Source organism: Alligator mississippiensis, chromosome 4, assembly GCF_030867095.1.
Source record: "Alligator mississippiensis isolate rAllMis1 chromosome 4, rAllMis1, whole genome shotgun sequence".
NCBI classification, from domain to species: domain Eukaryota; kingdom Metazoa; phylum Chordata; order Crocodylia; family Alligatoridae; genus Alligator; species Alligator mississippiensis.
The window spans coordinates 84,433,062-84,450,706 of NC_081827.1; the positions used below are offsets into that span (position 1 = coordinate 84,433,062).

General features: G+C 36.9%; 1 protein-coding gene across 6 annotated transcripts in view; it reads left to right on the plus strand.

Moving 5' to 3' along the window:
* TMTC3 (transmembrane O-mannosyltransferase targeting cadherins 3) overlaps window positions 1-17,277 on the plus strand; it is a 66,320-nt gene extending 49,043 nt beyond the window's left edge. For all 6 annotated transcript variants that reach the window (XM_019480894.2, XM_019480897.2, XM_019480896.2 and 3 more), the window contains 7 exons: window positions 1,377-1,525; window positions 6,195-6,315; window positions 7,027-7,138; window positions 11,157-11,260; window positions 12,495-12,664; window positions 13,190-13,416; window positions 15,263-17,277. In XM_019480894.2, coding sequence (XP_019336439.1) covers window positions 1,377-1,525; window positions 6,195-6,315; window positions 7,027-7,138; window positions 11,157-11,260; window positions 12,495-12,664; window positions 13,190-13,416; window positions 15,263-16,077 — 1,698 coding nt within the window. In that variant the 3' untranslated portion in view covers window positions 16,078-17,277. The remainder of the gene's footprint in view (window positions 1-1,376; window positions 1,526-6,194; window positions 6,316-7,026; window positions 7,139-11,156; window positions 11,261-12,494; window positions 12,665-13,189; window positions 13,417-15,262) is intronic.
* Window positions 17,278-17,645: the final 368 nt, after the last annotated feature.

The window sequence follows — 17,645 nt, forward strand, 5'->3', positions numbered from 1 at the left end:
AGAGAAGGAACAAAATTCATGATGAATGTGAGCATGTTGCCGCAATTTTGTCACATGTTCCAAGGGCAACACGTTCCTTTTAAACACAGATGCAGATGAGCAAGACATGCCTGAGGCTGTAAAGGACTAACTTTGGAACATTTTCTTCTTTTCCATCATTGACTCTTCCAGTTTGCTGCACTCAGGTGTATCTGCCAAAATTCTGAACTTTTATGAATCTTCCTTATCAAGAACGATGTTGATCTTAGTGACGTTCTGAATTTCTATTCTAGTGATGTGCTTGTTGGTGAGAAGGAAGGTAAATTTAATATTTCTTAAATGCATTTACACAAAGAATATTGGTCCCAAAATAATGATACCATTTATTAAGAAGACTGTATGAAACTTTTCTGAAGAAACTTCCCAAATCTGTTTGTTGTACTTTGTATATTTTGCTGCATACCAGCCTCTGTGCCTAATGCAAATAGATCATTTAGTGTGCTCAGACGTGTCAGGAGTTACCACTATGTACCAAGAGTTAATCAAGAGTTGAGGATCTAGGAATTCTTGCATTTTAAAAGTGATCTTGTCAGATCAGTCAGTTGCAGTGACATCCCTGACTCCTTTGCAGCAGACAAGAAAATCACCATTAAGTTGCAAGTTTTAAAATAAATTTTATGTTGAATTGTATCTACCTAGTTGCTTGACTGTATTCCTTCTTGTCATAACGTGGCTGACAGTGCTGTCTTTGTTTGTATTTAGTATGTGTATTTCTTAGTTTCATATTTACCATCTTTCTGCTTGTGTCAATGAACTGAATTCATAAGTTTTACATAAGTTTCTAGGGATTGTACCTCTACTTTATTTGTGCATGTTACATGCAGTTATTTTACTCGGTATATTTTCATGTTTAATAAGAAAATTCTAGTAATTGGGGGAAGAGGGCAATTTAGGAGCCTGATGCAATTGTAGCCCCCCTTCCCTTCATAGGACCTATACCCATGTGCATCCAGTGTATATATTTTACTAATCTTTTTCAGTAATAGAATTATGAATTCCAAAATCCTATATGGAACTATTTATTAGTATTTCATATTATATGTAGTAAACTGAGGTTCAATAATATTAATGTTTGGCCAGGTTTTCCTCATTAATCTTGTAGGCATTCAGATAAATAAGCATTCTTGATAAGTTTATTAAGGAATTAATTCTATTTGTAAATTTAAAAAAATTGTCCTACATGAGCACTACATTTGTGGTGTTAGGAAATTAATTTGAGGTTTAGTAACTATACTTTTTAATGAGGTATTTCAAATTTACCTGACTGTTTAGTGGGCAGCTGTAATGAGTAACTATGTAGTCTTGCTTATTAAAATGTCTTTTCTTTTTCTCTCTAGGCACTCTGCTTAATAGTGTTGCCATTCATTCCTGCATCAAACCTCTTCTTTCCTGTTGGATTTGTAGTAGCAGAACGAGTACTGTATGTTCCTAGCATGGGATTCTGCATTTTAGTAGCGCATGGGTGGAAGCGACTGTCAAGTAAAAAGTATGTGAGAATTTGAGGTTGGGGAGAACTTATGAAATGTAATATGTCTACCTAATGTTTGATGTAAAGTGCTTCATAAATATGTATTATGAAATAAAGGTAACTGCACGTTATCCCAATAGTTTTTCCCAAGTTTTTAACTGTCTTAGTATGTTACAGGTTTTGAGTAGCGAGTGCACTGTGTGCTACTTTGATGGTATAAGCAAATGTCCACTCCAGACTATTGTTCTGGATCTTCAGTGTCATTTTTTTTTTTTAAATGTGGTGTATTTATGTTGCTCACAGAAGGGAATCTGCATAACTTTATGAGATGGGACTGTTCAGGTAACCTGAATGAACAAGGACTTTATTAGTATAAAAAGCTAGCAGAACAAACAAGGGGGAAAAAGAATACAAGGTAAAAGCTTTCTTGCTAAGTTTCTTTCCTCTGCCTCCTTATTTTTGGTCACACAGTGAACCACAGTCTTGGTTATTTTACTTGTTCCCATTATAAGCGTTTATGGATCTGACTTGTATGGCCTAGGGAAACAGTGGAACATTTGAGAGATTTCTTTGTTTTATGACCCTAGTGACCCAGATGAAGCTAGTTCTTCTCTGGTCCTTAAAGTGTGAGTTAAGTAAGATTTAACACTAGCTTCAGTTGATTAAGATTGGGTTTCTTAGTTTCTTATTGACACCTTAAACATCAATTGGTGCTGAACTATAAGTTACACCTTTTCCCTATTTAACACATGGATGTGTTTTACATCAGCCAAATTTTTAAAAATTGCCATGCTTTGTTCTTTGTGTTGATCTCAGAATTCCAGAAAATTTGTTCTTGCTCTAAGCATAAAATTAAGTTACACAACTCGCCTCCTATGCTTAATATGCAGTTTGTATGTAATCATAAATATCTGTAATTTTGTAAGCATCTTTTAATGCTTTGTTTTTGCTTTGTTTGGGAACTAAGGCCTTCCTACACATAACAGGTATCAGCTCAATTAACCAGTTAATTGTGCAATTGCCTTGAAACTAGCTATACCTGCAAAGTAATAATTTCACAAGAAAAAGCTCCCACCAGCCAAAAAATTAGACATAAAAAAATATGTACTAACTTTATAGCTGGTTGCTATCAAGCTTTAATTTGCTTATATAGCAGGGTCTCCCCTGTGGCCAGTCAGCTTAAGGGGCGAGGGGGCTGGGGGGAAGGGCTTCCAGCTATACAGTTGCAACTCCCAAGCCCTTGGAATCGGAGCTGGGGATCACGGCTGCCCAGGACTCAGGGGTATGTGAAACCCCTAGGCCCACATGGGGCTCTTGGTTCTGACTGCACATCACCCACAGTGGGACCAAGAGTCCCCCAGCTGATAGGGCTCTGGGTCCTGGCTGCTTGCGGTCCCCACAACTGGGATCTTCCTCAGCAAAACTGGCTCCCAGCCATGGGTGCCTACTTCTTGCCAAAGCAGGGAGAGACCAGGATTTGGCTCCCTCTACCCCAGCATTAAGGCACAATTAGACCGAATGCACAATCCCACAATTGCACCTCCTGTTAGGCTCATATGGCAAGGCAGGAGGCCTGATTGTGTGGACCACACATTAGATCCAACCACACTTTTACCTGCACGTGTAGAAGGGACATAAGAAGCTTCTTCTCCAGTCAAAGGAACCACTGAGATCATGGAATTTGCTTCTTAGATTAAGGTATTACAGAGGATATATAAAATTAGTTCTATTCTAAATAAATTTCTAGAACTAAAACTAGAAGATAATCTAGAAGCTTGTTTTTCTGTTTTATTTGCAGGATGAAAATATTTTCTATATGGTTTTCACAAATAAGATATTTTTCAATTTTTTTTCTGCTTCATGCTGGTGTCTCTTTTTCAAGTGTCTGCACTAAAAGAATGCAAAGAAAAAGGTTAATTTATATAATCCCAGCTCATTACTTCCTACTTCAGATTCAAATATTATTAAATGAACTTGGAATGAACACCAACATACTTGCACAGGAATGTAGAAGTTATCATATCTTATTCATCACCTTTTATCTTTAGTGTGTTGCATTAAGCCGTTTATAATTCAGTGTGTTACTTTAACGTGTTTATAATTACTTTTTAATGCATCTGATTCACAGTGACTCACCACATCTCAGTGAGATTTTTTTGATTAATAAGCATACTTTTATTATTGTGTGAGGCCGAATTTGGAAACTGAATTAAATATTAGGAAAGGAAAATATGATCCTTTGTCTTCCTCTCCTAGTCCAAAATTGTGGGTTTTCAGGATTTAACTTGTGCAATTTAAAAGGGTTTGACTTGTTTCTGTAAAATATTAGATGAAAAGCAAATTGGAAGCTTATTTCAATTTCTGGGAAAAGGCTTGACTGTATTATGAAGCTGTTCCAGTGGACAGTTTACTGTACAATATTTCTTTTGCTCCTAATCTAAGTGGGGATTCCAGTTCAGTCTAAGACTTCATGACTGAGCATCTTCTTAAAACTTTTCCTTTTCTCCAGCTATGACTAACAAAATGTGATTTTTCCCAAAAAGTATGACTTTTGGTGGTGGTGATGTTTTTGTTTAAATGTGCTCTTTGAAATACCAAGCTTGCACCAAATATTTTCAGTTGGAATAAAAAGTTATACAGTAAAAGCTGTGCTATCCAGCATCTTACAAGCCATCATGCTTTATGTTACAAGCCGGCATGCCGGTTAGTAGAGTGAAACCGGAAGTGCCCACCATGGAACTTCTGGTTTCTCCAAGCCCCCACGGCTGGGGGCAGAGCAGCCTGTGCTGCTGAGCCCCCATGGCCTGGGGGCATAGCAGGCTGCACGGGGCTGTGTGGGGCCCGCCTCCTGGAGGGATGCCCCAGACGCGGCAGAAGAAGCGGCGGCCGGGGCCACTCAACCAGCATATTTCGTTATCCAGAATCCCCCATTCCCAGGGGCGGGGGGGAATTTACTGCTTCTAGGTGCTACATCTTCACATACGCCTAGGACTACAGCACATTAAGCTGGGCCAGAGCAGCCCCAGCTGGCAGGGAGTCCAGGAAGTCAGCCTGCTACCCTGGGGCTGCTCTGAACTGGCTCAGTGTGCTAAGGAGGGGCTAACTGGGGCACAAGGATGCTCCAGTATAGGGCTAGCCAGCAGACAGCACCACACCGAAGCACCCTCATGCTCCATTCAGCCCCGTCAGTATCTATACATGCATTGTTGCGCAGTAAAAAACGCTGCCATGGGTTAGTACTTGTATTTACAAGTACTAACATGTGGCAGAGTTAATTAGTTTCCTGCAGCCTAATAGGACCGCATTTGTAGACATTGAGACTTTTTACTGCAGAACTAATGAGGTAGCTCTGCAGTTAAATGTCTTTGCTCCTAAAGATTTAAGCACAAAGTAATGTAAATTAAGAACCTGTTGCAACTTGAACCATACTTTATTAAAGGGGTAGGTACATTCAACTGTACAATTTTGTATATACAGACTTATAAGATATTGGTTACTGGTTTAGCTTTACGAGGTGTAGGCCTAAGGATGAATCCCTCAATCTTCGATCTCCCCTATGACAGCACAGAATTACAGAAGAGATATCACAGCCCTAGAAATACAGTAACCATACTTCCCCTCCTCCAAAGATGCTACTTAAATAGGAGCACTTGGGGCTCCAGTGGCCTCCCAGCACCATTTGTACCCCAGTCACCATACAGCACTTGTAGAAAGGGGAAGAAGAAAAGGCTCATTGTCTTACAGAAATGTGTGAAGATGTATGTGACCAAAAGCTTGCTAGGTACAGGTTTCTGGCTGCTTCCACTTTTTTTCATTTTCCAGAACTCAATACAAATTGCTAAATAAATACATTCTACCATTAAGCAGTTATTGTCATGAGGATAGTATGTGTTTATGGAAGGGCAGGTGATCCTAGTGGCAGTCTTTTCACTAAGATATTTCAAATGGGGAAACACTGGAGAATCTTTGCATTAAAATATGTGGAAATGTTCTAGGGATATAGCTTATACCCATAGTGGTCTGAAAAGCAGAAGCAGACAAAACTCTTGTGCTAAAAGAAATGTCTTTTATTAGACCAAATAAATAGTAGCAAAAAAATTTGCTTCCTTTGCAAGTTTTCGGGTACAATCCCCCTTCTTCAGGAAGAAGAATGTTCAAAGATTGTAAAAGTTCTCTCAGGTAGAAAGGAAATGTTCTGTATTTTGCAAAACGGATGGAGCTATGATCCTCTTAGGCCTTTCCAGTTTCTAACATTTAAAGTGCTGTAGAATGTACTTAAAGACATTTTCTGGTTCATGTCAGGGTCACATTCTTTGCTTTAAATTTAACTTCTGAGAGCTTACCATTTGTGTAGATTTCCCACATTTTATTATATAAACACTTTTTAATTCCATTCTGTTAATCCAACGGCTAATGTAATGCTACAAGTTCTATAACAAATACCAATAATTTTGCAGCTAAATATTTGGGTTTTTTTCAAGTTTGGAGTTTTAATTATTTTCTAGTTTTTAGCTGAAGTTGCAACATCAATGTAGTAAATATTTTCCTATAAACGAACTGATGAGTAAAAGCTTTAATCTGTGCTTTAGATGGAGATAAAATATGCAACTTAGTAAATTGATACTGTGTACTATTCATTCAGTGATTTTTTTTTTATGTACTTTTTTAATTTTTATTTTTTTAACAGCATGCTAAGAAAGCTCTCCTGGATTTGTCTGTCTGTGGTGCTGTTCACTCATGCCTTAAAAACACTGCACAGGAATTGGGATTGGGAATCAGAGTATACATTGTTTATGTCCGCGTTAAAGGTAGAGTATTAAGTTTCAAGGTGGCTCGGGGTAAATGCATAATCGGTAATTTTGGTCAGTCTTTTCAAAATTCTAAGTATCAGAGCCTGATAATAGGGGAAAATGGTAATTTTTTTTTAGAAGTTATATTTCCACCATTATACTATTTACATGCAATTGATTCTGTGAATGTTTAGAAACAAATATGTAATCCTGCATTGGAAATAATGTGCAAACAAATTTAAAAAAAAAAAAAATGTTGAGGCTTTTCCTTGATTTGTTTTTGCACAAGGTAAATCAAATATTCAAATAGGTCATATAGGGGAACTGCTCATTTTTTAGGAACCTACAAATGCATTTGTTGAGTTGCTGACCTAGGTTTCAAGAATGTACGGTCCTGAAATAAGCTATTTTGAAATTCAGTGTTGGGTGGTAGGTTAGTTTTGCTTACTGTAGGTTGGACTTTTTTCCTTAAGAATTGTAATGTAGATTAGTTTTCTTTAGAGGTGGAATTTGGTAAGTCTGGTGTAGATTCTGACTAACAAGTTCAGTTATTGTAATCCTGCCAGTCTGGGACATGACGCATCTTTTACACAGTAGTTTGATTAATTTTATTAACATCTGAAATTATGTTCTGTGCAGCTTTGAATGTATATAAAGTAGTTAAAAGCACATTGTGTTATATAAGCGGAGTTTTAATATCCTGCATGTGTATATGCTTTCCATATTTAGGTAAATAAGAACAATGCCAAACTGTGGAATAATGTGGGTCATGCATTAGAAAATGAAAAGAATTTTGAAAGAGCATTAAGATTCTTCATTCAAGCCACACATGTGCAACCAGGTAGAAATTATTGACAGGTTCTCATATATTCTGGATTTTTTTAATAGTGTTTTCAGAAATAACTTCTGCAGTAATTGTTGACCGTAACTGAATCCTTTATTTATTTGTATATCACACACAACTTTTTCTTAAAAATTAACAATCAAAAATTGGGGTACGGGTCTTAAATGGTGGAAATTTGAGCAGTTTGTTTCAAAGTCCCAGCTTCTAAGGAGGCCATCAGAGTGGAGGCAGTCCCCTTCATGCTGCTGCAGAGAGAGGTGTCTGCTCAGCCAACAACAAACCTTCTCACAGCCGCTGCTGAATTAGGCTTTTTTATAGTTGTTACATACCATTAAGTGGCAGCTAAGAGAGGGTTAACCTTTTAGCTGGTAGGGAGTGAGGCTGACAAGGGGACACTCCCCACTCCATTTGCATGTCCAGAGCCTTCAGTCTACTGCTAGGTATGCCTCAGGGTGAGCTCATGCCATGGCAGGTCAGACACTGCTGCCTTTCTCCTTGCCCCGACCCTGATCTACTTTTCTCTTTTTTTCTTCTTTCTGCCTTCCCAAAAGAAAGTGCATGTCTATGTGCTGTGGTATGTACCATATTTGGTAGGCTTAGTCTTACCTGTAGTATGGTGAAATTATTCTTCTGTAAGGAATTTAAGGTAATAGGAGAAACAGTTTTACTGCTATCATGATTATGATTCTTTAGCTCCAGTTCACTCAGTGTCACCCAGCCATTTGATTATGGCTTTGTACTTTGCTAAGTTGAAAGAGAAATTACTTCCAAAAAGTTTATGATAAGTTAGCTTCTCAGTTGTGTGTTTTCTTTCTGTTTTTAATGATCAGTTGGTTTGTTTTTTATAGTATCAAAATCAAACCTTTAAGTATTGATACAACTTACAAAAGTTCTGGAAAGAATCAAGTTACTTTGATATTTCATCTTGTTATTACTCAATTATGAATTAACCTAATTGCTGTTTCTCTAAACTATAGAATCATAAAAAGTATTGCAGCTTGCATTCCTTTGTCAATGAGACATGAGATATAGGAGGTTTAGATAATTGTATAAAATTAATCTGCATCAGAAAAAGAGATCAGCATTCTCTAATAGGAATTCCTGCTTACGTCTTTGAAATATAGTTTAGGTAGATATAAAGGGTGGCTTTGTATGTTCAGTGAGGTGGATGAATCATTTTACTGTGCCCAAATCACTTTTCACCTACAGGATATGAGGATTTATTGGATCATTTCCTCTGCCTTGTTCTATGAAGTAAATATAAGAAGACCTCTAGGTTTTGCCTTGCCAGTTCAAAAGCCTTTGAGTCAAAAGGGTTTTTGTTCGGTTCAAAATCCATACATAACAACCTTCTCTATCTGTATAAACTTTCTAGAAATATTTATAACTTATTATTTCATAAGTCTGTCAGAAAAAGGCCATAGCAAAACATTAAAGTTCGTAAGCCAAATTGTTATTCTGTCATTACAGCTAGAACTGATCTGCTAGAAAGAACTGTATTAATTTATATTGCATGACTTCTTAGTGCATCTTATACAGCAGGGCTGTCCAAATGATGACCCATGGATGTGGTCCATGGGTCCTAGCAGTGTCCTCTTTTGCTGTCTTGCAGCAGGGGAGGGTCCAGGGGTCTGCATGCATGTATGCTATCAATGCAACCCACAGGGTCAGGGGGCTGTGTACAGCCACTTCGGACCACACAGTGGGCAGAGGGAAATCCTGGAGGTAGTGTCCCCACAGTATTTTGTCTGTAAGATGTGTGGGTGCTGGGGTCATTGCCAAAGTTGGGTGACCCTGATGTGCAAAATCATAGGTATGTGTGTAATATTTAATCAGTAGGACACTAGGAACCTTATTGTTTCATGTTGCAGCATTCGGTTCTTGACAATGTGACGGTTTAGCCAAGAGCCAGTTTTACTAATACGTTTGAAATAAAACCTGTCAAGATCCACCGACTGCTTATGGATAAATAATGTTCCCACAGTACTGCATATGTATTTTGTCCATTGTCTTTTATTTCATTCTTACAAAGATAAAATAAAGGTTATCTCCTGCTTATCTTGATATAGAGGCATAATTTTGTATATTCTTATAAAACTAATCTTGACTCTTTGCCTATACGCTATTTTGTTTCTGACACAATTACTGTAAAGATTTTATCGCAAACAAAATCACGATAAATAGTATTGAAAATTTTTAAGTATTAAATAGAAAAATGTATAGACTCTTTGGCTATTAAAGTTAACATTTTCCTACTTTGGGAGGGGGAGGGAATCCAATCGGAAATAGTCTACAGTATATAAGGATTTAATTATTTCCTCTGCCTTTTTCTATGAAGTAGATATAAGAAGGCCTCTTTACATTGTCTTGCTATTTCAAAAACCTTTCAAGTCAAAAGGGTTTTTGTTTGGGTCAAGATCAGTACATAATGACTTTCTCTGTCTGCAGAAACTATCTAGAAATACTTATTACTTATGTGATAAGTCTGTCACAAGACCATTCTAGCAACATATGTTCTCACAAAGACCATGTACTTTTCCCCCTAAAATAGGGGTGTGTGCGTTAAGCAGGAAAGCTGATTTTTCTGTCTAGGGTTGCAGGGGCACCCTGGTTCAATTTCTGCTCTACAGTTCAGGAGCTGTGGTATTATTTTTCAGATGGCTGAGAGTCAGTTGACTTAAGGGCTCATTGTTCTTCACTCAATTTGTGTTAATAATTGCTTCTCCTTTTTAATGGTCTTGATGTTCCACTAATCAAGCTTGCCTTTCTTAGGGCAGTTTTGCTGTCTACTAGCTTTCCTTGTCTCTGTCTCTCAGACTGTTTTGCTCAGACTTTAACTGCTTACCAGAGACTCTTTTCAGAATCATAAAGGACTCTTGGAGTCGTTATTGACTCCAAAATGAACGTGGGCCGACAATGCGAGGTCGCGGTCGGTAGGGCTAACCGGACCTTATCGTGCATCCACAGGTGAATCTCAAGTAGGGCCAAGGAGGTGATCCTCCCCCTCTGCACGACACTGGTCAGGCCACAGGTGGAGTACTGTTTCCAGTTCTGGGCACCCCACTTCAAGAGGGATGTGGACAACATTGAGACAGTCCAGAGGAGGGCCACCCACATGATCTGGGGACAGCAGGGCAGACCCTACAGTGAGAGTCTGCAGAACCTGAACCTGTTCAGCCTTCACAAGAGAAGGCTGAGGTGGGAACTGGTGACTGTCTATAAACTCACTAGGGGGGACCAGAAGGGTTTGGGGGAGACCTTGTTTCCCCTAGTGCCCCCTGGGATAACAAGGAATAACGGCCACAACTTGTTGGAGAGTAGGTTTAAATTAGACATCCGTAAGAACTACTTCACAGTTAGGGCAGCTAGGATCTAGAACCAACTTCCAAGGGAAGTGGTGCTGGCTCCTACCTTGGGGGTCTTTAAGAAAAGACTTGATGCCTACCTGGCTGGGGTCATTTGAAGCCCAGTTTTCCTCCTGCCCAGGCAGGGGGTCGGACTTGAAGATATACAAGGTCCCTTCCGACCCTACTTCTATGATTCTATGAAATGCACCCGTAGAGACTAGTCTTCAGCAGCACCTAGGGATTCAGCTTTAGTTATGCAGGAAGAGGAGGGTAAATCATCTAAAGATTAGAATCTTTTCCAGCTCTGTGTATCCAGAGCTGGGGAAACCCCTTTTTTTCCCTCCATCTTTCAAAAAAGTGTCTATTATATCTGGGTGCATGTTGTATGCAAGAAAATAAGGTACAACTAGGTCAATAACAAACAGAATATTTTATCTGTTTTCCAAGAGGCATCTCAAATGCTCATCTGTCTCTCAATTAAATTATTGTATAATCTCAGAGTCCTAACTGTTCAGAAGAACACTGTGCTAGATGCTGTGCAAAGAATAAGACAGATAAAAGGCATGAATATTTAACACTATTCATGGATCATAATTTTATAAACTCTTATTTATAAAAGTTATGAAACATGAATGGAATGTCAAATGCATTCTCTTTTTTTATTTAAGATGATATTGGTGCCCATATGAATGTAGGAAGAACTTATAAAAATTTAAACAAAACGAAAGAAGCTGAAGAATCATACATGATTGCTAAATCACTGATGCCACAGGTAAGTAGTAATGGTTTTTTAAAAATACTCACCATCCAGAGAAGCTTTTCAGACTTGTTTTAGATTGACTGTAGTACAGGAAATGTATCTATTGTTTCCTCATTTTGAGTGTAAAGACTTGTAATATTTTTGATTATTTCAGGAAAGTTTTATTTTTTTCTCTTTTAAGTGTTGCAGTCTAATTTAAAATCATATTAGGTTTACACTTGTTTGTTAAAGTGAGGATTTTTAAAAATCTTTACTTTATTATTGATGCTTCATCCCTGATTTGACAAAAATAAATAGGATGTTCCATTTTGTATGTGTTGTTTCTAGTAATTTTATTTTGGTTACCCTGCACTAGAATGCAATACTGTTTGTTTCCAAAGTTTGAAGAGAGAATTTACATAGAAAAGCCTTTGTTAATATTTTAACAAATAGATACTTTCAAAAATCTCATTAAAAAAAATTGGCCGCTTCACATTACCCTTTCCAGTCTACAAATTCTGTTTAGGGAATATTACTTATATTGTGTTGTTTTTTAAATGATACCAGTGTGTCAAGCTACGGACATGTTGTTAAAATCTTTGTGTGTAAAGCATGAACATAAAAAATATTGAGGATCTGATACAACTTAAACCCTAGGGCGCACTGTTAATGTCACTCTAAATAACATTGTGTGGCTTCTTTAGGAACCAGACTAGCATTAGGATGGATATCTTAAACCTAAAGTTAATTTCTTTTTCTGACAGATGGTTGACTAGTTGGTGCATGTATTGGTTTTTGGGTTTGGTCAGTTCCTAGTGAAAGGCTAGGAAGAGTTTGTCATGGGGCTTTTTATTGCTTGATAAGTATCTGATATCATCCAGTTACGTTATTAGACTATTCTTCTGCGTAGAAAAAATTGTCAGTTCTAACTTAAATTTAGTGTTGCAATTTGTAACTGATGGGTAAATCAATATGAATGTTGGTTTTTTCAGTTAAATTCCTGGTATGTCAAATGACTCTTATTTTGGGGGGAAAAGAGAGGGAAGGATGATTGCCATTTATTCTGATGACTTATAGTTTCAAATATGTATTTTGTTTCCAGTAAAAGCAATTGTTGATGTGGCAGTGTAAGCTATTACAAATATACCAGGTTACCTTGGTAATTTAATAAAATTTGAAAATTAATTTAATACATATAACTATACTCATCCTTCTGAGTTAACTTCCATTAATTCATTTTTTGGCATATTTTGTAATATTTTTCCAGATTATTCCAGGTAAAAAGTATGCAGCACGAGTTGCTCCTAATCATCTAAATGTTTATATAAACCTTGCAAACTTGATTCGGACAAATGAGTCTCGCCTTGAAGAAGCAGATCAATTGTATCGACAAGCAATTAGTATGAGGCCAGATTTCAAGCAGGCTTACATTAGCAGGTATTTCTGTTAATTTTGAAGTTTTATTCTTCAAAATATACAAAAGTCTATTTGCCATTACCAAGCACTAATAGTTTATTTACCTAATATCGTGGCATTAGTTGTGAGCTGTTTAGAAATATAAAAAGTATCAGCCACTCCTTAAGTGAAGAGGATAAAATTTTGTTGGTGGTAGTTAAGTAGTCAGTTATCCATCATTTTTATTGTAAGTCGTGACCTTTTGCTATATAAAGTTTGTTTCCGGGGACGTTGTGCAATGGAATGATTATATAACTGTGTAATCATGTTGTTTTAAAAGATATTTGTTCCTGGTGTACTTTTTCAGTGTGCTGTGAAGTTGGCAGGTGGTTCAAATGGGCAGCAACCTTCCAAAATGCTCTACTGACTTCTAAAGTCCTCAAATTGAACCTTTCCTTCATGAAAATCCTGTTTATCACCAAGGGCCCTACATTTAAGAAAACAAACTAAAAAAACTTTTAATGTGTCCTTAACATGTTGACATGAATTATTCTGGTTTGTCAACAGGGGTGAATTACTACTAAAAATGAATAAACCTTTGAAAGCTAAAGAAGCATATCTGAGAGCTCTGGAATTGGACCAAACTAACGCAGACTTGTGGTACAATTTGGCAATTGTTTTTATTGAGCTAAAAGATCCAACGGAAGCTCTGAAGAACTTCAACCGAGCATTAGAATTGAATCCTAAGCATAAGCTCGCATTGTTCAACTCTGCACTATTAATGCAAGAATCTGGTATGTTGGTTAGTTACAAGTAGGTAATGTAGTTTTTCATTTACAACATGCAACTATTTGGCTTCTTAATGAATTCTGATTTGCCATCTTGAGAAAATAGCAAATAGTGGTATCTTTTTCGCAAAGCCTGCTTTAAGAGAAGATAGTTGAGAGAGGATTTACTGTTTATAATTTTCTCTGTGCACTTATCTGGAACATATAGAATATCTACAATATAATTATTCGCATACCTTATCTGATACATGTACTTCTTTTTAAGACTTCATTGATTTTTTTTATACTGTAATGTATTGTTTTAAGCATATAGGGCACATCCACACATACAGGCATGTGCGCTTGCAGCAGCTCAAATAGAAGCAGTGCAAATTTGAGCCAGGGCTTTTTTTCCTCAGCACACATCCCTGGACATGCACTTTGGTGCGGTGCAAGTTGTGCCACTTGGGGCAAAATAACCCTGCCTGGCTCCTCCCAGATCTGCAGCCAGGGGGAGCTAGAGCCTGGGACCAGCACCTGTGGTCCCCCCACCCCATCCTTACCAGCATGGAGCCCAGGTCCACCTGCGGCTGGCACACTGCCTGCCCTGCATGGGCAGGCAGCATGCTTCAGCACCAGGGCAAGGGCCAGCCATAGAGACGCTCTGGCTGGCTGCCAGAGTAGGTCTGTGGAGGACCTGAGCCTCCGTTGCCTCAGGGCATGGTCAGGGACCATGCCCTTGCCCGCTTTTTTCAGCCGGAGTTATTTTTGATCCATGGATATCCAAGCGTCTAATTTTGCCTCCACACTGCAAATTTGCAGTGTGGGGACTTTTTTTTGTTCCCACACATGCTTCTTGCAGCGTCTCAAAGGAGTTTGAGATGCTGCAAGAGGCACATGCATGCTTGTCTGAATGCACCTATAAAATATACATAAAATCCTCATTTCAAACAATTTTTCTAAAATGTTACTAGATGCATTTTTCATATCGTTTTGATTACTGCATTGAGCTTTATATCTGTCCCTAAAAAGCAGGTACATCTCTTGCATATATTCTTCTGTAATGTTACTAACATAAATCCAAATAGGGTAAAAATTCTCTTAGAAATTCAACTGTCTCTACCTACATTATATGGCAAAATTACTACTTATAGATTTTACTGTTTGCGGGAGGGCAGGGATAATGAGCACATAAGATATTTATATAGTTGAGGTTTGATCCTACGCTAAAATATGCATAGTAGAATATTTATAAAGGTTATCATAAGCCACAAGCTAGTTCTCATTCTAACCTAATCAGACCCAACTTTTTTTTTACAGTATTTGTTCTAGAAGTAAAACATTATATTTGACCGAATGAAGCACAGTAATGTTAAAAAAAAAAAAAATTAGTTATCAAGGTTACAGAACTTTGTATTTGATATTTTCATGGAAAATATTTTAGCTGGGCTTTGAGGTCAGCCTTGATAATTTCATGGTCCACTCTTTCAAATCTATTAATCTATTTTTTAACAAGAAAATGACATCTGCCATGCTGAGTTTTCTGTGAGAGATCTTTGTCCAAATTGACCTTTTCTCTTCATTCTATTACTTTACATCATGTGCAAAAAGCCCTCTTCTCGAACTTGTAGAGATGCTGTTATTTGTATCTACCAAAACATAATCTTATTCAACAGGAAATAGTGGTGTTACGTAACTAGTACTTTATATATGACTTTTACTATTCTGAGTAAAGTACCATTAAACACCTATCACTGTTTTGTTTTTCTTGAATATTTTAATTGTTTATCACTGAATATTGTTATGTTTTAGTTTTGGGTTATATGTGGATATTCATAAGAGTTCTGGAATTTAACTTTTTCTGTCCCTTTAGGTGATGCCAGGGTCAGACCTGAAGCTAAACAAAGGCTGTTAAATTATGTGAAGGAAGAACCACAGGATGCAAATGGCTACTTCAATTTGGGTATGTTGGCTATGGATGACAAAAAGGATACTGAAGCAGAGACTTGGATGAAGAAAGCCATAAAATTACAACCAAACTTTCGAAGTGCTTTGTTTAATTTGGCACTTCTTTATTCTCAGACTTCGAAGGAGCTAATAGCTTTGCCAGTCCTGGAAGAGCTGTTGAGTTACTACCCTGATCATACCAAAGGTCTGATATTAAAGGGAGACATTTTAATGAACCAAAAGAAAGATATAAGTGGAGCTAAGAAGTGTTTTAAAAAAATTCTGGAATTGGATCCCAACAATGTTCAAGGAAAACATAATCTCTGTGTAGTTTATTTTGAAGAACGAGATTTAATAAAAGCAGAAAAATGTTTGGTTGAGACGCTAGCATTAGCACCACATGAAGAATATATTCAACGCCATCTGAACATAGTCAGAAGTAAAATTGCATCTCTTGGTGCTCCAGAACAGTCAACAGTTCCAGCAGATGGAACTGCAGCTGTAGGGGGGAAAAAAATTGCGTTTGAAAACTTGAAAGTAGTAAAAAATGAACAAAAAAACACCCAGACAATTAGTAATAAAAACAAAGGACAGTCAAAAAGCAAAAAACGAATAGAAAAAAACAATGCAGACAAAGAGACACAAAAAAAATCTACTAAAGAAATCAAAGACATTGAAAAAAAAAGAGTAGCTGCTTTGAAAAGACTAGAAGAGATTGAACGTATATTAAATGGTGAATAGCTTTTTATCATTTTACAATAGAGAAAGGGGTGGACACTACTTTAATTATTATGTGATATTTGATCAAAGTGAAAGGTAGGCCTGGTGCTTTGAAAATGGAAAGAATATTGACAGTACATCATTAATGAGCAACAGAAGGCTACTTTACTAAACAATCTGTTAAGAAGTCCATAGATTTTAATAAACTTTTTGAGTCAAGGGTTGAGCGTGGTATAATACAGCAATCTTCCAATGGTGAAAAATGGCATTCTAACACTAAGATGTTAGTGCAAGAAATTCAATAACACTTTTAAAAGAAGCAGCAAAAGTTGAATGGAGAATTTAATTGGGTAAACAAGATGCACTGCTGGTTTTTTCTGTATAACCTTTTTTAAGAACTATTTTTCTGAAATTCAGTTTACATGTCAGCCATTGGAGTCTTCTAGATCTTCACTATGCATTAAACCTTTTTCTTTGCATTATCAGTGTTCTAGAGCTTAACAGAGTAAATAAAAATAACACTGGCTGTAGCGTGTATGTAATAGGTAATCTTTCAGATTCTACAGGCTGATGAAACAAGAAGTTAAAATAATCAATGCAGTTGTTTCCAAATATAGAGTAATACACTAAACTTTATGTGCTTTTCATTTACAATAAATGGGTTGTCCCACTTATCTAACTGATCAAAACAAATCTTACGGTGCTCTCATGATACTTTACTAAATGTTTTCTTTTGGGGGGAAAAAAAAGTTTATCCATCTTAACTTCCAGTAAGCTGGTTGGTTTTGTTAGGTTTTTTCCCACCCCTAAAAATCATTGTATATCAAACGTCTGGGGTTTTCTTTCTGTTTACTAACCCAGTTTGTAGGACACTGACTAATGCACAGTAACCAGCATGCTCCTCAGAAGCCCATGCTGCATTTGTATTGATGATGTATATGGTTTGATTTCTTGGTGTAGTATCTCTTCCTTTTGTATAGTAAGCTGGCTTTACTATTTGCAATCATTGGAACAGTGTTTCTAGTCTTCCCACTTTAAAACATTTTTAAATGATTTACCACTATTTAAGGTGGCATCATAATAAGCCACTAAATTTAACACTGTTTAACATTAAAAAAAAATGTAATTTCTGATTTACTTCCAACTGTTACGATCTGTCGTTGTTTTGTCACAGATTAAGTGTGTGAATTTTTTTATTAAATATTTATTTTGACTACTGAATTTCTAAAATTTCCATTTACATTTTGGTCACAATGCATCCATTTAATTTCTTGCCTGAAAATTATGATGTTGACTTCATGGTTGCATTATCGTTTCATTTTTAAAGCATTGTTGAAAACCTGATGTTCCTTATTTTGATTTACTGTAACTATGGGAAATTAGAAGTAGCATAAGAATCAGGATAGTTTGATAACATTTTAACTGATCTGAAACTGTGACTTAATCTGTTATACAAATCTCCATATTTATTTCAAATAATACTTACTTAAGAGCAAGCTTCACAACAGTTTGCATTTGTTTTGGCTGGTTAGGGGTTTCTTGTGTGTTTTTGTTGTTCTTCTTGTTTTTCTTTTTGGTTGCATTTCGTG